The 19,557-nt window shown below is 36.6% G+C and overlaps 1 protein-coding gene across 2 annotated transcripts; it reads right to left on the bottom strand.

Moving 5' to 3' along the window:
- Positions 1–98: 98 nt before the first annotated feature.
- Positions 99–17,838, bottom strand: LOC140135474 (netrin receptor unc-40-like). 2 transcript variants are annotated; one of them, XM_072156991.1, is made up of 11 exons: positions 17,529–17,838; positions 16,650–16,940; positions 14,689–14,991; positions 10,819–11,139; positions 10,466–10,525; positions 9,271–9,398; positions 8,769–8,964; positions 5,563–5,638; positions 2,637–2,704; positions 1,839–2,129; positions 99–1,095 (listed from the first exon to the last, which is right to left on the bottom strand). In XM_072156991.1, exons 1-10 carry the CDS (start codon positions 17,809–17,811, stop codon positions 1,933–1,935), a joined length of 1,923 nt encoding a protein of 640 aa, XP_072013092.1. In that variant the 5' UTR covers positions 17,812–17,838; the 3' UTR covers positions 99–1,095; positions 1,839–1,932. The 2 variants fall into 2 exon arrangements, with proteins under 2 accessions (XP_072013092.1, XP_072013096.1); XM_072156995.1 differs by lacking the exons at positions 99–1,095; positions 5,563–5,638 and having other exon boundaries at positions 1,976–2,129.
- Between the last annotated feature and the right edge of the window lie 1,719 nt (positions 17,839–19,557).

Raw genomic sequence — 19,557 nt, forward strand, 5'->3', positions numbered from 1 at the left:
AAAAATTTGGCATGTTCAAGGGGGGGGGGGCAAAGAATTTTTGGCAGGCCGAGAGGGGGGCAAGCGATTTTTGGGCGAGCGATTTTTGGCGAGCCGTTTGGAAATTTTACCCCCGGGGGCTCATAATTATTGCACAGCCCCTTAGTCCTATAGAAATATGTGCCATTATTACCTAACTTAAATATTGAGGGCGCTATTTATTGTAAGCCTGATTTGCATATAACAGGTGCTAAAGACTTAAATAATATTACAATCAAACAAAGCAGGCTTTTAAGAATACCATCACAATTGGCATGGCGTCATACACATAACTTCATAGACGCATAATTTACTCCCCATGTCAGAAAAATGTAACACTAATTGTTTGGGATTTAAAAAACTATTATCAAGTTCTGTCAAATGAAACATAGCTCAATCCAAATTGTTCATTTAGTACTATCTGGAGATGGAAAAAAAAGTTCACTATTTTACTAACTTCATGAAAAAAGAGCCAAAAGTATGTATTTTCGGCATGTTTTCTGACAATCGAGTCACAAAAATCAAAGACATGGAACAAGTCTAAGCATTCAATATCTTGAGTAATTTTGCTCCAATATTCACTGTTTTGTGTTTATAAATTATTGGTTATAAGAATGAAACGTGTCTTTTCCAAAAATTAGAATGCAATGCATAAATTGAAATCAGACTTCGTACAGCATGTAAAAAACACGGTAAAATGCAAGTTTTGGCCCGTAAATCGCAATTTTGGCCAAATAGTGTAATTTAACTTTTGTTGCTAGTTAAAACTTAATGAATAATTAGAATCGAGCTGTATTAAATTGAGCAAAAGCTGATAACATTTTATTAATCCCCCAAATAAAATACGTGCTGTATATTTTTTGAAATGGGGATTGATTGTTTAAATTTTGCGTCTATGAAATTATGACGCCATGCCAATTGTGACGGTATTTTTAAAGGCCAACTTTGTAAAGCTACATGTAAAATTAAATCACCGCTATATATTTCTGGAATGGGGATTAGTTCCAGAATTTAGTACGCAATATTCGTCAACAGCAAGTGGGTTAATGCCACTGGTCAGTAGATGTAGGTTCCATTCTGAAATAATAAATAAATAATTAAATAAATAAATAGATAAATAAATAAATAAATAAATAAATAAATAGATAAATAAATAAATAAAATAAAAGAAAGAAAGAAAGAAAGAAAGAAAGAAAGAAAGAAAGAAAGAAAGAAAGAAAGAAAGAAAGAAAGAAAGAAAGAAAGAAAGAAAGAAAGAAAGAAAGAAAGAAAGAAAGAAAGAAAGAAAGAAAAAAGAAAGAAAGAAAGAAAGAAAGAAAGAAAGAAAGAAAGAAAGAAAGAAAGAAAGAAAGAAAGAAAGAAAGAAAGAAAGAAAGAAAGAAGAAAATATATTGAAATGTAAAACAGTGGTATAGCGTCTGAACTATGGATCCATAGGTTGTTGGTTCGAACCCCGGTCGGTCCTTGGTAGAATTTTAAATCTAATTATTCGTTTCTTTTTGTTAAGTAAGATTTTGTGGAATCTAGCCTTATAATACTAATGTACATTATGTATGCGACGCAAATGTTAACTACGGAAAAAAACACTGCGACCCGGGCATAGATCCTAGACTGTTTAAAAAAATGGTAAATCATATCATCATGCGGTATGCATACGTACGAATAAACGTACGGATTAACGGGTCCAAGGGGCGATGCGTATGGAACGTCACAAACACTCTAGTATATACAGAGAAAGAAAAAGCAAACAAACAAAGTAAGAAAGAATGGAAGGGATAAATATGGAAAAAAGAGAAACAAATGTGACATTTTGCTCTTACTTGCTGATACCTGGAATTATACATCGCGCGAATTCCACCATAGTTGGGAACCAACGTGCTTGAATTAGCTGGTCCAAAAGTCCATGGTGAGTTTTCAGTAGCAGGGGTACAGATAATGGTCAGAGAGGTTTGTCATTTCAATTCCTGGTCTGGAATGTGCTGATGTTGTAGACGACACCAAACGTCGTCGCCGGCACCAGATGACGCAGCAACAAGATACGCTTAGTAAGGCAAGGATAAAGAGAACGCCGAACACAACTATGAGAATTACATCTCTAGTTTCATCAGTGTCTGTTTATGAAGAAAGAAATCGGAAAGGTTACATTTATTTGTCTGACCATTATTGCTTCAAAATAGATCAGCTATTTGTAGAAATTTTGAATTCGAATAAAAATTGTAGGAAATCTATACTTCGGATTCAATGTTAGGCCTTTGAATAAGGTTTAATTAAGTTCTTGAAATAAACTGCATGTGTTTTCTTTGACTGTATGCCTCCTTTATCGAAGCCAGCGGACGATACAGCCACCTCCCTAGGTTTAAATTATGAACCCTCTACGTTGAGGTTACTGTCTGGTAAAAACAGCCTCCCCCTATTACAGCATAGTGAGCTCAGAGTATCATGAATTTCATCATGGATGCACAAGATCCATGCCAAATTTTGACCATGGCAATTCAAAGGTTCAAGAATTATTAATACGTTTGATGAATTTATTATACAATCTTACAGTTATGTTATTTTATCTTTTGACTTTAATAATTATTATTATTATCATCATTAGTGCACAACCCAAAACGCACCTGATTCAGTCCCGGGGGCACCTTGCTTTCCATCTTCACATCGATCTCCTTCAAAACCGTCGAAGCATCTTATTTTGAGAGAGAAAATAAGACAAATGTGACAAACTTATAGGATTTGCTAGTACGTGCATTAACACACAAGTACAACAGATCATTACTATTTAGTTAGGTGAAAAAGTTCAATTTGGTGACCACTCTCTGGCTAGTAAGGTTTGACGATTGATTCGACTTCTATGGACCATTTAGAAAAAAAAGAATCCCGGCATTTTTCGCTAGAGGCCAAAATCCAAAATGGCCGCCGCCACCATTTTGAAAATTTAAGTTTTGAACCAGAGCACCTATAATCATGCACAAAGACACTTTTTCGGGTATGTCGAGTACAAGGATTCCGATTCTGACATTAATTTGACATTACGGCATCATTTTCACCCAGAAATCCAAGATGGTGGCCGGCACCAGCTTGAAAAATTTAGTTTTGAACAAGAGGACCTAAAATCGTGTACAAAGACACTTTCTTGGATAAGTCGACCACAAGGATTTCAAATTTGACATTACTTTGACATTTCGAACTCATATTTACCCAGAAATCCAAGATGGTGGCCGCCGGCGCCATCTTGAAAAAAATAAGTTTTGAACCAGATTACCTAAAATCGTGTACAAAGACACTTTTTCCGGTAAGTCGACCCCAAGAAATCCGAATCTGACATTAATTTGACGTTACAACATAATTTTTGCCCAGAAATCCAAGATGGCCCCCATTTGGTAGAGCGTAAATGTGATTTTTGAATGAGAGCAGAAGCATAAGTGTGTCATTGCCGCCTTATCTGGGGTTCATGTCTCTTATATGGTGGTTTAAACTGTCTTATCTTGGGTTTACATCCCTTATCTAGGGATAAGGCGCCTTATCTGTGGTTTAGACGGCCTTATCCTGGGTTTACGTTCCTTACCTGTGGCTAAGATGCCTTAACCTTAGCATATCGCAGTCTAAACCCAGATAAGGCATATAAACCCCAGATAAGCGACGTAGACCCCAGATAAAGCAGTCTAAACCCCAAATAAGACGTCTTATCACTAAATAAGGAACATAAACCCCGGGAAAGGTGTCTAAACCCCACATAAGGTGTCTTAACTCTAGATAAGGGTTGTTAACCCCAGATAAGGGTAGTAAACCTCAGATAAGGCGTCTAAACCCAAGATAAGGTGCCTTAACCCCAGATAAGAGACGTAAACTCAGATATGGCAGTCTAAACCCCTGATAAGGCGCCGTCTGGGGTTTAATTCTCTTATCTTAGGTTTATGTTCCTTATTTAGGGTTAAGGCGCCTTATTTGGGGTTGGGACTGGTTTATCTGAGGTGTACGTCCCTTATCTGGGGTTACGGCGCCTTATCGGGGGTTTAGACTGCCATATCTGAGTTTACGTCTCTTATCTGGGGTTAGAGCGTAAATAATCTCTTATCTGGGGTTAAGGCGCCTTATCTTGGGTTTAGATGTCTTATCTGAGGTTTACGACCCTTATCTGGGGTTAACGACCCTTATCTAGAGTTAAGGCACCTTATGTGGGGTTTAGATGCCTTATCTTACGTTTATGTTCCTCATTTAGGGTTTAAGCGCCTTATTTGGGGTTTGGACTGCTTTATCGGCGGTCTACGTCCCTTATCTGGGGTTACGGCGCATTATCTGGGGTTTAGATGCCTTATCTGGGTTTAGACTGCGATATGCTAAGGTTAAGGCATCTTAGCCACAGGTAAGGAACGTAAACCCAGGATAAGGCCGTCTAAACCACAGGTAAGGCGCCTTATCCCTAGATAAGGGATGTAAACCCAAGATAAGGCAGTTTAAACCCCATATAAGGGACATGAACCCCAGATAAGGCGGAATGCCACACTTATAATGCTTCTGCTCTCATTCAAAAATCACATTTACGCTCTACCAAATAGGGGCCATCTTGGATTTCTGGGCAAAAATTATGTTATAACGTCAAATTAATGTCAGATTCGGATTTCTTGGGGTCGACTTACCGGAAAAAGTGTCTTTGTACACGATTTTAGGTAATCTGGTTCAAAACTTATTTTTTTCAAGATAGCGCCGGCGGCCACCATCTTGGATTTCTGGGTAAATATGAGTTCGTAATGTCAAAGTAATGTCAAATTTGAAATCCTTGTGGTCGACTTATCCAAAAAAGTGTCTTTGTACACGATTTTAGGTCCTCTTGTTCAAAACTAAATTTTTCAAGATGGTGCCGGCCACCATCTTGGATTTCTGGGTGAAAATGATGCCGTAATGTCAGAATCGGAATCCTTGTACTCGACATATCCGAAAAAGTGTCTTTGTGCATGATTATAGGTGCTCTGGTTCAAAACTTAAATTTTCAAAAATTTTGCCGGCGGCCATTTTGGATTTTGGCCTCTAGCGAAAAATGCCGGGATTTTCGTGAGGGACATGGTGGCTATTTTTTTTCTAAATGGTCCATAGTCAAACCTTACTAGCCAGAGAGTGGTCACCAAATTGAACTTTTTCTCCTAACTAATTTGTTTGTGTGTATTGTATAGCTCGACTACCTACATTAGTACCCAGTTTTGACCACCGTTTATCAGTAGGAGCTGGTAGTCTAATAGATAGAGCGTCCGTCTAGAGATCGGAAAGTCGTGGATTCGAATTCCATGTCGGGTTGTGTGCCGGTCGGGATTTTTGTTTATTTGTTGTCTTGTTTAATTGTAACACTTTGGGCTTGTAAAGTGTTTTTTCTTTCTTATTAATTATATTTAGTTTCCCCATTGTTTATTCTTATTGCACGAAATTATATAGGATATAATTTCAACAGCTGCGACGAAAATTCGCAAAATCACCACCAATGACCACCACGGCAACTACTGCCACCAATGACCACCACCGCAACTACTACCAGTACTAAATAAAGCAACTTACATACAGGAACTTGGTGCATTGATATTGGTAGTCACACAGGTCCCACCATTAGAGCAGAAACCAAAGGGACAGAGATCTACAAAGAGTTTAAATTCATCACACTAGATCACAAATATTTTAAACGGATAGTAACTGTACTATACAGGATGTAACAAAATAATTCATACAATTTAGTAAATAGTACTAGTATAGCCTATACTATAGGCAAACATGCCACTTATTGATTGTATTAAAGCCATATTATAACATTTGCTGAGGAAGACGCCCTCACTGAATTTTTAAATTCCTTTTTTTACACGATTAAATTGTACTTTATTAAACCAATATACCCTGCAAAAATCAAGACTCTAGGTGCTGTAGTTTTGTCAAAATCCGAGATTTTGAATAAAACGCCGGAACCGGCGCTTTATTATTACAATGGAATTATTAGCCGAACGCATACACGATGTTCATAACACACAGTACGTACACGGCGTGCGGGACGGTGATATACACAACAAACGGTCGTACCACAGCATGACCGAAGGAGTGGTACGTATTGGCGACATGGTGCGCTGGTAGTAAATTCCAATTTTCTTTGCTTTGCTGTAGTTGTTCGGCTCAAAAATAAAAGGGGATATATCTGACAGTAAAAGCTAACATTTTATGGCAAATAAATGCTAATCTATTTTGTTTGAAAATGTTATAATATGACTTTAAAGGAGTATTTTATGATCCTAGCATCCTCTCTTTATGACATTTTACAGTTAGTATCATTTTTCATTCCGAGTTTGCGTTTGCGAGTTAAGCATGATTATGTTCTGCTCCATAGAAAATGTGTTGTTATCTCGTTCTGGTGTACCAGAACGTATTTCAAATTTCACGATATTTGTACTAAACGAATTAATCTGCAAGAATTTTGTTTGTACACAAACATTATGTAGCCAGAGGTTTCCAATGGTATAAAAATATCAACTTTTGTTGACAAAAATGAGCGATGATGTCGGAGCACGAAATGTCCTTTTAAATATTACTTTATCGTCAAGATAATTTCTTAAGCTACATAAGCTCGTATTTTATAAGGTTTGTTTCAATAAAAGTGGTCGTCTACAAGCAAAGATTTGGTCAATAATGTAAAGTAGACCTAAAACAGCTTGGGCCACTTTCGTGTCTTTGTGTAAGTTGCTGAATTGATTTGAATTATGAACCATCTGGTCTTTGCTCTTAAGATGGGTAATTTTAGACAATGGGGCATAGATTTGTCTAGATATTACTGATTCTACTGCATATAACAATTATGCCACGACGTCTTTTGTTTTCTTTTTTCTGAAAAGCAGCAATGCAATTACATAATCATGATAATCAATTTTATACGGTGCGAATAACTTTGATATGCGCGCTCATGTCAAAATTGGCCCAATTCGTTTTCTGGGCGATTAATGAAGCATAGCGTGTGAGCCCGAACTAGGAAAGACATCACGTTAAGTTTTCCTGTTTGCCTAAATATTACTGATTCTAATGCATATAACATTTATGCCATAACGTCTTTTGTTTTGTTTTTTCTGAAAAGCAGCAATGAATTTGCATATCATGAAAGCAAATTTTATGTGGTGCAAATTTGATGTGCGCGCTCATGTCAAAAGTGACCCAACTCGTTTTCTGGGGGAATTTAGTTAATTGAGCATAGCGTCTGAGCCCGAACCAGTACAGAAACCAAATAAAGTTGTTCTGTTAGCCAAGATATTATTGATTCTACTGAAAATAATATTGTTGCTATGACCCCTTTTATTTTCATCTTAAAAGCAAAATTATTGTTATTGTATATTGCTACATTTCAATGTCTTCAATGGCGGCAGCAGAATTTTATAGAGGGCAAGAACATTGTTGGTAGAACGTTTTACCAATTTATCTTTACTGGGACGGGGGGAAATACCGGGGGTTGTAAATACCTCCCAGTTGGCGGCACTGGATATTTGAACAACCGGTAGCTTTTAGATTTCCAAAGACTGCAAGACAATATAGTACCGTAAAAGTGATTAACTTGCGCATGTAGGGGTAACTTTGGCAACATTGTCATGTTTTCATGTCACGTTTTACAAGATCAACTCTAAATAAAAATCTTTTTTCAAGTTTTCTTTTTTCAATGACTTTTCTACTTCTCATGTCAGCTCTAAATATATAAGAAATTGATTGAGCAAACTTCGTTCTTTTCCAACAAAATCAATATCTGATAGATTTACATAGATTGGCATAGAGTTGAGCCCCCGGGGTGAGCGAATATGAAAGTGGCGTACCTGTGCCCACCAGCGTATGAAACTAGGGGTCTATCGGTGTTGAAATTTTCAGAAAAAAGGGGATCATTCGATGTTGGCAACGTCAAAAATGGGGTGATTTTATATTTGAGCGCCCTAAATTTCACATCATTGACAATCAAAAATACCCAATTTTACAGTACAAAATAGATAAAACTCGTTAATTTTGCTGAAAATGCGCGAGTAGCGCGTTGAAATGTCAATTTTGAGGACTAATTGTTCAAAAAAGGGGATCATCCAGTGTAGGCTGCTGCGTATGTCAATACAGTAAGCCAAAACATTAAGGTACCAGTTGTGTTTACCCCTGTATATCCTAAATAGAGACAAATATATCAAAATTAAAACAAACAGCCAGTACCTGTGCTCATTAGCTCTGGTTTGAGACCTTATTTGTTAAAATTGGTTGACAACGGTGATCTAAAACATGTAAAACCTAATGAAGAAACGAAATCAAAAGTTGTACTTCTGTGTTCTAATCAATGAAAACATGACACTAGTTTAACGTGCTAATCAATGGAAACACGGCGCTCGTTTTCTTGTTAGCGAACGCGTTGTGTACAAATCAATATTGCATGCAATGAAGCAACTGCAACTTTTAAATTGGCATCTTTCTTGGGTTTTTGGATCGTTGTGTTTTTATTTCTTGGACAATTTCAAAAAATGAGGTCTTAAATTCGAGCTAAAAGATGCAGCTATTGGCTGCTGTTTCCAATTGTGACATAGTTGTCTTTGTTTAGGATATGCAGGGGTAAACATAACTGGTCCCTTAATTCTTTGGCTTACTGTATATGGGAGTGCCCCCCGGGAGTTGACCTTGTAAAAATATCCGCAAAAGCTGCCAACGTTGCCCCTGCATGCCAAATGAATTTTACGATATTTTGTATAATTATATTTGTAAGGTATCTGGCATCTCACCTCGGATATAAGCCACAGATTCCACTCTTAAGGTATCTGGTAGATATCCATCTGCATCAACAGCAGCATTCACGATGGAGGTTACATCTGCCACAGTTATTAAAGAGTCCTTGTCAAGGACAACTGCCACGTCAAATACAATACTGCCTCCAGAAACACCATGGATTTCAATAGGCAAGTTCAGGATCGGCTTGAGCTTCAGATACATTGGAAATAAAATACGGGGTAGTCAAAGGTGATTATTGATTGAAAATCAAAGAGAACAATACTAATTGGTTATACGGGCATTTTGATATTTATCAACTGCCAACACTGCCAATTTAAATGTTTTTGGGGAAAACACAATTTCACTATAGCGGTCCAAAACATTCTTGTATCCAACTAACAAACAAAAAGGAATCAACACAAAACGTCTACAGCCAATATATGGTCACTGTAAGACACATAATTATTGAACCTATGTTATTAAATACCGGTAAAGTTATGGAGACGTGACACTCACCAATGATATCACCCGGCAAGTTAGCTGCAAATACTCCTGAGATGTTGTATCTGTTAGTTTAAAATTGAACGTAGCAGGACGTCCATCTATCTCCGTTATCGTTAGTTGAAAATATATCACTCTGGCAACTGTGAAATGATGCATACAAAACTTTGTCAATAAAAAAAAAAAAAACTAACGAATAAACTAGTAACTGAAAAAAGACGCTACGAGCCCGGACTATGAGTCGACGTTTAAATTCATCGCCATTGGGTTGAGTCACAACTATAAGGCCATAGTATACTCCGACGTCCTACCGGCGTACTGCGGTTTGCCATTGCGAGAGACGCAACAGCTATTTTTTCGCAGCGAGTAAGCTGTGTATAAATGAATGGTGTCAATCTTCGATGTCGTAAAAGACCACTAGTATTTTTACACCTTTTGCGTCAAAATTTAGTTTTGCCGTGTAAAAATATATTTGCAGAGCACCCATAGTGGGTAGGAGAACATGAAAACTAATATGAGATACTGTATTAGGATCACATATTAAGTATCATGTGAGAGGATACTCTTTTACTCCAGAAGACAGGATCACATATTAAAGTGTGCGACACTATGGAATATAAAAAGCATGATATGGGTATGTTAAAAATTGAAATGAGGTATGGGGCTGGCTGGGGGTGGCTACGGGTCGTTATCTCAAGGACAATATTGTTCAAGGTTGCGCCGCAGTCTTACAAAGAAACAATAGCAATCAAGCTTAAACTTTAAATTAGCACCCGATAGAGGGCAGGGCCTGAAGAATGAGGGAAATTATGGGGTAAATATTTAACGGAATAAACTGCATAATCATATTATTTAGATTTATTCCGTTAAAAATCTTATTTTAACTTATCAAATTACTAGTTTTTATATTCTATGGTGTCAAATTTTTATTCACAACGTTGTAAATACGCATTAAATACGATTAATAACAACAGAGGGCGCTTTTTCTTTAATATGTGATCCTGTCTTCTGGAGTACAAGAGTATACTCTCACATGATACTTAATATGATATCCTAATACAGTATCTCATATTAGTTTTCATGTTCTCCTACACACTATGGGTGTGCAGAGGCAGAAAAGGTGACCACTAAAGTGATAAAGTAAAACAAAAGCTTGATACATAAAAAGAAATTTTAAGCTATTAAAAACAAACAAGGAAAACTCAAATACCTTGGCACTCTCCATCAGCACCCACGTGGTATCCGAACGAACAAGGCCTTTGTTGACAATCTGAGAAATTGCAGACAATAAGATGTTACTATTGCTATTGCATATTAGAGCTCGGCAACTATATTTTGTTTGTAAAAGTTCCTTTTGATCGCCTCCGGGAGGAAAGAACTCATTACAGTAATGTATGAGTATTGCGAGCACTACAACAGTACAACAAGAGTTTTTCTTTTACAAATTACATTAACCCTAACACTGACCCAGGTTTTTTGCTATCGGAAGTCACAGAAGATCCGAATTTTTCAAGAAGAAGAAGAATTTTTGACTTGGCACCCCCGGGATTCGAGGATACTTACTAGGAGGAGGTGTCTGCAGGCTTCCATCAATACCACCAACAGTAGTTGTCTCTGTTAAATCAGGGCTGAAATCTCCTAGCCCAACCTTGGTTCTAGCAGCTACACGGAAACTATATTCTGTGTTTGGCAGCAAAGACTCTACCGTAATGGACCTCAGGGGTGTGTCATCGGCAAGTACTACACTATCTGACTGGGTTACTTCATATCTATATCCAGTTATAACACCATTTCTGTTACCGCACGGTATCTCATCCCAGGAATAAGTTATTGTCGTGGATGATGCACTAGTTGCTCTTACATTAGCCGGAGTTTTGCTGGGTACTATAAAGAAATTAAAAACAATAATTCCAAACACGCTTCACTGTAAAAACACGTTGTTTATTGTTTACACCTGTCAACAGCTGTTTATAATTGGGCCTATTCCAAGATAAAAAAATATCACATATAATTAATAATTTTGTTATTTCTGATGCAATATGTGCCTGATAGGCTCCGCTCCTTAATTTTAAGTACCAATCTGGTGTATGAAAGAAACCACAATGCAATATTTATGCTTATTGATAAAGAAGACTATTTGAGCAACATTTAAAGGTCATATATATTGCTCGGACAACATCATATCATTGGCAAGCTAATATTTTGAGGACAATGAAAATGACTCTTTTTTGTTGTTGAGAGAATAAGACGTTTAAAATTGGCAAAAAACCAACTTAAGCGATGAGTTCCTTCGAACGAGACAGATTTGACCTAGAAAAAAGTTGATGTCATGAAATGACTGTGCCTGCTTTGCCAGAAGGAACTATAAACATTCTCAATGCACAGAACGTATACTGTTGTTGTTCACAGAAAAAAAAACCTCTGAATTAAGTATTACAAATTTAATGGTTTTTAAACATATGGATAAAATCAGCCGTTTCTTTTTTTCTATATTATGTTATATATATGTATATCAATATCATGAGAAATATTTGGGCCAAAAAATAAAAAAAATAATTTGAGCTTAGAATTCAGCGTGATCAATCTGAGACTAGCATATAAACCGTGTTAAGTCCACAAACTCATGTATCTGATTTCCCTGTGCGATATTGCAATGCTATAGTTATTATAGTTTCAGTTGGATGAAATATAATACAAAGCAAACGCATAGTAACAATACTGGGTGAGGCTTTGTTTCCGAAATGAGAATAGTCTGCGTTATACAGCATTGTTATGGTAAATAATAGTACAACTCATTGTTGCTAATGTCAAACTTGTCAAAGTGATTGTGATTGTGTCACACAAGTAAATGAGAGCATGATAATTACAGTGTCCGCTTCATTTACTTACGTCATCAGCCGGCTGCCTTGAAAATTAATTTCGCTTCAACGGGGGAAGAACACGTACGAGCCCGAACTTAACCCACACAATTTCTCTTTTTTCAAGAGAAATACGCATAAAAAAATGCAACGAGTGTCAACTTGTAACTTAATAAATATTCTCCTCGAATAGAGATAAACTTGTTTTTGCAATAGATCTGCCCTTGAATAAATACCATAATGTGCTAATAATAATTCTTAAAAACTTGAGAACGTTCCTGCAATCTCATTGGTTCTTACCCGTGTGATATGATACGATATCACACGGGTGAGCGCGTGTGCATCAACGCGATACGCGTGCTCGCTATTTGAACCAATCGGAGGCGCATAGCAACAACAGGACTGATCGATTTTAAGCCCTAGGTAGTTCCTTTTAAAATGTATAGGATTTAATTTGATTAAAATGTGTAATACTTATGATATTTCTATTTGAATTGAAGTGTTTAAGAATGAGAATAAAGGTATTGTTTTTAGCCGCTGTCGTGTAAAACAACTCGGCTGTGCCTCGTTGTTTTACTTAAAATAATGATGTCGCCCGTGTTATATGAGACGATAGATACACTCCAGGGGCTAAAAACCAATACCTTTATTCTCTAAGTGTTAACCTATGTAAACATTCATCAATTAATGTGTTAATTTAGAAATATGTCAATGAACATTGGACACAGTAACATGTTTATCAACTGTTGCTCGTTTGTGTTTTTAAATTGACAAATTATTTTGTTCCGGTGGAGGAATCTTACATGCTTTGTAGTGGCTTGGTTCTTACACATGAAAACAGCCTGTTGCGAAGTATTGATAATGCATCGATCAAAGAAGCAAGTATATAAAATCAACCCTAAGAGCACATATATTTTGTACAAAATTACTTGCTAAATTCATAACCTCGAATTGATCTATACCTTAAATTTGACAAAAATATCACGCTCTATCATCAATTACGTCTAGTAATTATGTATTTAAGTGTCCGTACACATTGACATATCAATAGTGCCCTATGCTAGAATTTGGCTTCCTTGCTAGCTCTTGCTTGAACGTAGAGTCGTAGACTGTCCCAAAGCCTCGATTCCGTTACTTTTCAAATCCGCGACTAAATTCCCAGAGCTAAACCCCCTTCCTAACATTACCCGTCCCTCAGTACAACTGTGACACTTTGTGTTGACGATAACTTAATCAATATACCGTACTCATTTTATTGATTACAAATTGCTCTGACCTCGTGTTTCGGGTTGATTAATAATGATAAAAGTTTACATATGGCCAGTCGTTATCCACGGACCCGAGGGACGGTCTATACGGGGATCCGTGTCCTCGTGGACAAAGATCTCATACTTGATACTAGACTATGCCATAGTCGAATTTTATTTAAAATATGTTATTATTAGTCATGATGAACCCATTTCGTTGAACTCAAAAGTATTCTGATGTTTATTCAAATTAAAGTATTCAATAGTAAAATGGTCATAAAGAGTTAAAAATATCAGATAATTAGTGACAATAAAAGTAACTGAATGCAACATTATCTTGCATAATTATAATGGCTCACTTTAATACTGAACAATTCTGATTTTGGAATCTACCAGTTTATTGATAGCAAACCCCGAAAATCCGACTATGGACTTTGAATTTTAAGCAGAACCTTACCCCGGGACTTTGCTCTCTAAAAACACACAGTCAAGCATACTTGTTTATCAGTCCATTAACCACAAGTACTAAGCATGTTATTGTACAAGACGCGCTAGATGTTTGATGAGAGATTAACTTTCGCGTCAACACAAAAGCTCCGCAAATACCACAGATAGCTGTGTACGGTGTAGTCGATGGTAATGGCGCGGGCCTGGAAGATTTAAACAATAGCGAGATATGGGCGACCAATCACAAGACAGATCCATTTAAAGATGCATTACATCATGGCCAATTTTAGTTAGGCCAGAAATTGGCCTAACTCTCCACAGAGTCCCGTGTTAAAAATCTTAACCGCAAGGCAAAGTCAGTAGTCCACTTGGGAAGCTAACAAACAGAGGGAGTGCGGTGACTGAAAAGATCAGATACAGATGTGAAAATCTATCAGTTGCACACAAATCAATATAAATCAAAGTTGTATGCTTAAATGTAATGGCCAGAGTATGCAAAATGGGCAAGTGGACTACGGAGAAGTCTAACTTGATACCTGATACTTTTGCTTGAAACAATTATTTCCTGGGGTAGATGGTAATAAACCATTTAGTCAGTCAGTGCCTGCAACATGCCACATAGATTTTAAAATCAAAGATTTAGGAACTGGTTCCTATTTATAAATAATTTAGCACTTCCTATTTGAATGATATTTAAAACCCGTTCTCCTTCGGGAAACACCGAGGTATTTCAGGGCTGATATTCACGAAGGCAGTTTAAGGTGATCATGTGGCGGTATGTTTTGGAAACGGCAACTTAACTCACCTACTCAAAGAAAATAAGAATCTCACAAATGAGGAAAATGCTTAACTCTATGGAGAGCTACTTGTATGGTACTAACCATCTTCTTTTGTCTGGATGTTTATACTCCGCTCGACCACAGCTCCTTCCGCAGATCTTGCACTAACAAATATGGTGTACGAAGAGAAAGGTGCTAAGTCATTAATGATTGCCGATTCGTCGTTAAGCACTTCTACTCCTACTACAGTTCTCAGGCTCTGGGGCTCATTACACTGGTCCTCATTTTGCAGCGTGTGTTCAACGGTGAAGTCAGAAGCAGGACATTTCGAAGGCTCCCAAGAAACAATCACCTGGTTCTTGGATACAGGTGTAACGGTTACATCTGTATTTGGTATGAATGGATCTGAAAGCAAGCATTGAACTGAGAACATGAATCACATAACGTTTGCTTTATACCCTAGTTAAACATTTGAATATTGCAATCTTTCAACGAAACAGTGATTGTAGTATTAATACCCCATGTAGTGACACTTAACATTTGACCACCAAATGCTTCAAACAAAGATAAGTGACATTTAAGAATAAGTCTTTGACTCATCTATGTGACAAGCTGTTTTTGTGGTCAACTCTGGCTGATGACAGAAGTAAAACATCAGAGGAAATTTCAAGTTATGAAGCGAATTAATTAGAAACATGATCTTTATGATGCAGTCATGTCTACAGTAGAATTCACCTCGACCTTTGCAGGACTTAAACCCCTTTAAAAGCTATTAAACCAAGATAACACTCATTGAAAACAGCTCAACTGATTAAATCATATCTTCTCTAGTTAAATACACACAACATATGTTTCTGCTTTACACGTACAATGGAGCAATGAGCTGGGATTATAATTTCAGTTGGGTGAACGATTATAAAGCGAGCGCTAGAGAACAATTCTGTGTGGTCTTTGTTTACGAAATGAGACAATACGTGTTATTGTTAACCAGCGTTCTTGAAAATGAGAAGCATGGTGGTTTGCAGACTTAACACGGTTTGGAAATAATTTCTTCATAATTTTTGGTGTTATCTGTCGTTTACATATCCTTCCTAAAACACCAAAGTACGCATATTTCCAAACATCTAAATTAGCTAAAAATTTAGGACATGTTACAAAACTATATTTTCTAGAATTTTAGAAGAGTACTTTTAATATTGGCGGGTTATTTTTCACACAGCGACGTTAATTAGGCAAATCCCCATACTTTTAACGTAGGCTATTTGTAGAGGTCACGCGTCAATGGTAAGAGCACTGTGTATTGTGTATGGGAAAACGGACAGTAACTGCAGTATGTAATCTTTCATAATAGGGAATATGTATTTCGATTTGAATTACCTGAATGAGTGACACTATTTCAGGTTTTAAGTCTAAGGTCATATCTTTCTGCATCATGTGGGGTGTATGAATTTCAAATATTTGTCAATATTGCAAAGAAATTAATGCGGAAAAACTCATTTTATGTGAGATGCGCAGAACCTACCTGTATTTATCGAGTAGTGAATGTAGCATGCATCCAGCCTAGTTTAAGAATATGTATAATTTCTCTCATATTATGATATACCGTAAAACCTCGTCTACAAGCATGTAAGGTGGTTTTGATCAAAGCTAATTTAATATGAAACAGTCGTAAATATACCAAAAGATTGGTCTTACAATAGTACTTGTTTGTACGTGTTTGTAGCGGTAATCCATTTGCCCAAACTCCACAATTTTATAATTATTGTGTCGATGGATGGCGCCTGGATTAATTTAACTTTCATCAAAAGCACTCTAAATACTTGTAGGCGAGGTTTACAATAGTTTATTACAATTCGCTGTTAAAAGTATGTGTACTGCCAACGTAGTAAAATTTAATAAAATGGTTTAAAAAGACAATTATACGATTATGAATTAGTGTAACAGGTAGGGAAGGTAAATTTAGGGCTTGCTATAACATGTCATGTTGTCATTTTAACTTCATAATCTGAGAGAACACTAACAAGAATATTTTAGATATTTGTTTTGCATAAGTGAATCAATACCTGGACTAAAATTTGTCGCGAACATCATCTGAGAACTGTAAGGTCCTTTGCCAATATTTGTCCCTGCGGCTATTCGAAACAGATACACTCTGTTGCACTGCAAATGGTCTCGAGTAAGAGTTTTTGTCGTTGAAGAACCATGGGTAACTCTTTGTCGGAATTCATAGAATTCATAGGGATAATATTGAATAACCCCATTTCTCTCATTGCACGGTGGTTCATCCCAAGATATTACAAGCGAGGTGTCGGTCGAGCTAACCAGTTGAACGTTACTTGGAGCTCCATCGGGTGCTGGAATAATGACAAGATTAAGATTTTAAATATAACTTTTTGCTCCAAACTTAAAAACATGAATTCAAATGAAGTTGGACAGTAAGCATAATAAAGTGATTACAATGATATCTACACCACCACCACCACCAACAACAACAACAACAACAACAACAACAACAACAACAACAAAAACAATATCAACAACAACAGCTAAAACAACCACAACAACAACATTTTTGAAGGGAAAATATAGGTTGTGCTGCGTACAATATTTGATAATTATCTTTTAACAAATCAATTAAAAAAATGAATATTAATGAAGTTTATAAAACAAAACTGCCTTTATTCGATGTTCTGTTTAAAACTATTGTCCCTCGGCATGATAAATATTATTCTTTTCCTAAGGGGCGCAAAAATAGTACCATTGAACTCACCTCGCGTCCATAGTTTTAACCTGAACCTCTCATGGCAGTATAATGTTTGTATACGATACAATCAAAAGCCGGATGTATACCCTATTTTTGATTCATTCGCATTATACATGGTTTCCCGAAATACACTCCGTAATGTCACTAAACAAAGTAAGTTCGAGACATGATAACTTACTCGCTTCTATTGTAGTTGCGCTATCGGACACGTTCAGACCACGTACAGATCCTGCGGTAGTTGTCACGTACACGGTATAAGTCGAAAACGGTTGCAGACCAGTGATATCAACAGATACGTCAGTTGTGGTGGAGAAAGTCATTGGCACTGGAGAAGCTATTGCTTCACATTGATCTCTATTGGTGAGTTCAATTTCTACAATGAAGCTGACGGGTACAGAACAGGTTGGTAAAGGGTGAGTCCATGTCACTAACAGCTTTGTTTCGGCAGATGGATCAGGCATGACGGATACATTGGTGACGCTGTTTGGTGACGGTACTGTTTGGTTAAATAAAAAGTCGAATGCACAGTATGGTTTCGAGCTTATTTAGATTAGATCAATTTCCATTCATATACAAAATTGCGGTAGCAAATCATATGTTTGTACGAATTTCTGTACAATAGCCGGAAACATCCAACTTTGCGAAGACGCACTTACTTTATGATGTCATAATGACGTAAATTCCCTTTGCCCCGAAAGTCAACCAGTTGTTATTTTGCACTGGAAACCCAGTTGTAGACCTGACTGCACACAGGGTCAGAAACGAAATGTGTGTATGAGATAACCTTGCGTAGTTTGAAACAGTCTCTAACAATCTGTGATGTCAAAAACAATGCTGTGTTCACCTGTGTCGAAGAATAGTACGTGAGCCGAACTCACGAACGAAGACAGCGAATTTGTCAAAATGTGAGTTTTCTGATAAATCACGTAAACGTCTTGAAAATGTCTGTTGTCGTGTGTATGGATGTAATCATATTTAAATGGTGGAAAAGTGGGTCAGTTTGGGCGAGCAACTAAGAACACTAACACAGGTCCTAATAATTCGTTTTTATGTAAGAACAAGAAAATACAGATTAGCGTTGTGTTCTGCCCTGACAATTGCACAGTAAGTTAAGAAGTGAAGGACCAGTATCAAGTTTGCAAAGAAGCCTCCGGTAGAAAAGGGCGGACTTTACGGATAATACTGTTGTATATCTAGACATTTGTAGTATGTACCAGGTTTAATTATGTATTATCAATTAGTACATTTATATTTCTTTCGGCTTTATTGTTTTATTTATTTTTGAAAAGGATAAAATTAGTGTTTTTAACGTTTAATGAAAGGTTATTTAAAATAAATCAATTTGATATTAAATTAAGCTCAGAATTAATGTTTGATTCAAAATGATGGTAATTTTTATGTTGGTATCATCTGCGAAAAGATTAAAGTGTGGAATTTTGGAACACAGGGGGGTGGTGGTAAATAATTAATAAGAAGAGGAGGGGCCAAGAACTGACCCCAGTGGAATTCCAATGTGATGTAAGTGAGAGGAGACACTGCTCTATTAAATACCGCACATTTTTTCTATCACTGATATACCATAATAAAGGTCAAGAAAAGTTTGCATTAATTCCACCTGAAATGTGAAATGAGGCGGCCTTGTCGGGGATTTTAAACTGCATTCCATCACCTGTGTTGCACTTACACAAAAGAATGATAAGAGTTTACAAAACAATACAATATAACATTGATTTTTAAACGGCTTTAATCCACCCAATTGGGCGGTAACAACACACATGACACAAGTTTGCTGCCAGTAATGATGAAATCAGGAAATTCTTTTTTTATTTGGTTCCTACCTAAGAGTTTATTTAGTGTTTGCCACATTTTGTTTCAGGTTATGACTGTGAAATTCAATTTCTGATATTATATGCAATTTCTATATTTATTATATTTCATTTTATTACCGATATTGGGCTTAGCGATATATTTTGTTATAGAGTTTGTCTTTAGTTTTAATTGATTTTATTAGGCCACAGGTAATCCATGTTTAGTTGCTTTGATTGAACAATGAATACCTAACAAGATGGTTAATTTGTGATTGAAATCGTTATAGGCACTTTCTGTATCATTATTGTTTGTAATGAATGACTAATCCACAAGTTCAAGAGCACTTTTAAAACCTCTGATATTATCTTGGTGATATTTTCTTGGATATGATTATGATA

Source organism: Amphiura filiformis, chromosome 2 (genome assembly GCF_039555335.1).
Source record: "Amphiura filiformis chromosome 2, Afil_fr2py, whole genome shotgun sequence".
In the NCBI taxonomy this organism is placed as follows: Eukaryota; Metazoa; Echinodermata; class Ophiuroidea; order Amphilepidida; family Amphiuridae; genus Amphiura; species Amphiura filiformis.

What these genes read in the sequence shown, in the direction of transcription:
- LOC140135474 (XM_072156991.1), bottom strand. Translation starts at nt 17,811, where the DNA reads ATGCCTGATCCATCTGCCGAAACAAAGCTGTTAGTGACATGGACTCAC. An exon ending in CGCAACTACAATAGAAGCGA is followed by an intron (nt 16,941 to 17,528) that starts GTAAGTTATCAT and finishes TCATTATTCCAG; the next exon opens with CACCCGATGGAGCTCCAAGT. An exon ending in CCTGCAGACACCTCCTCCTA is followed by an intron (nt 10,526 to 10,818) that starts GTAAGTATCCTC and finishes GCAATTTCTCAG; the next exon opens with ATTGTCAACAAAGGCCTTGT.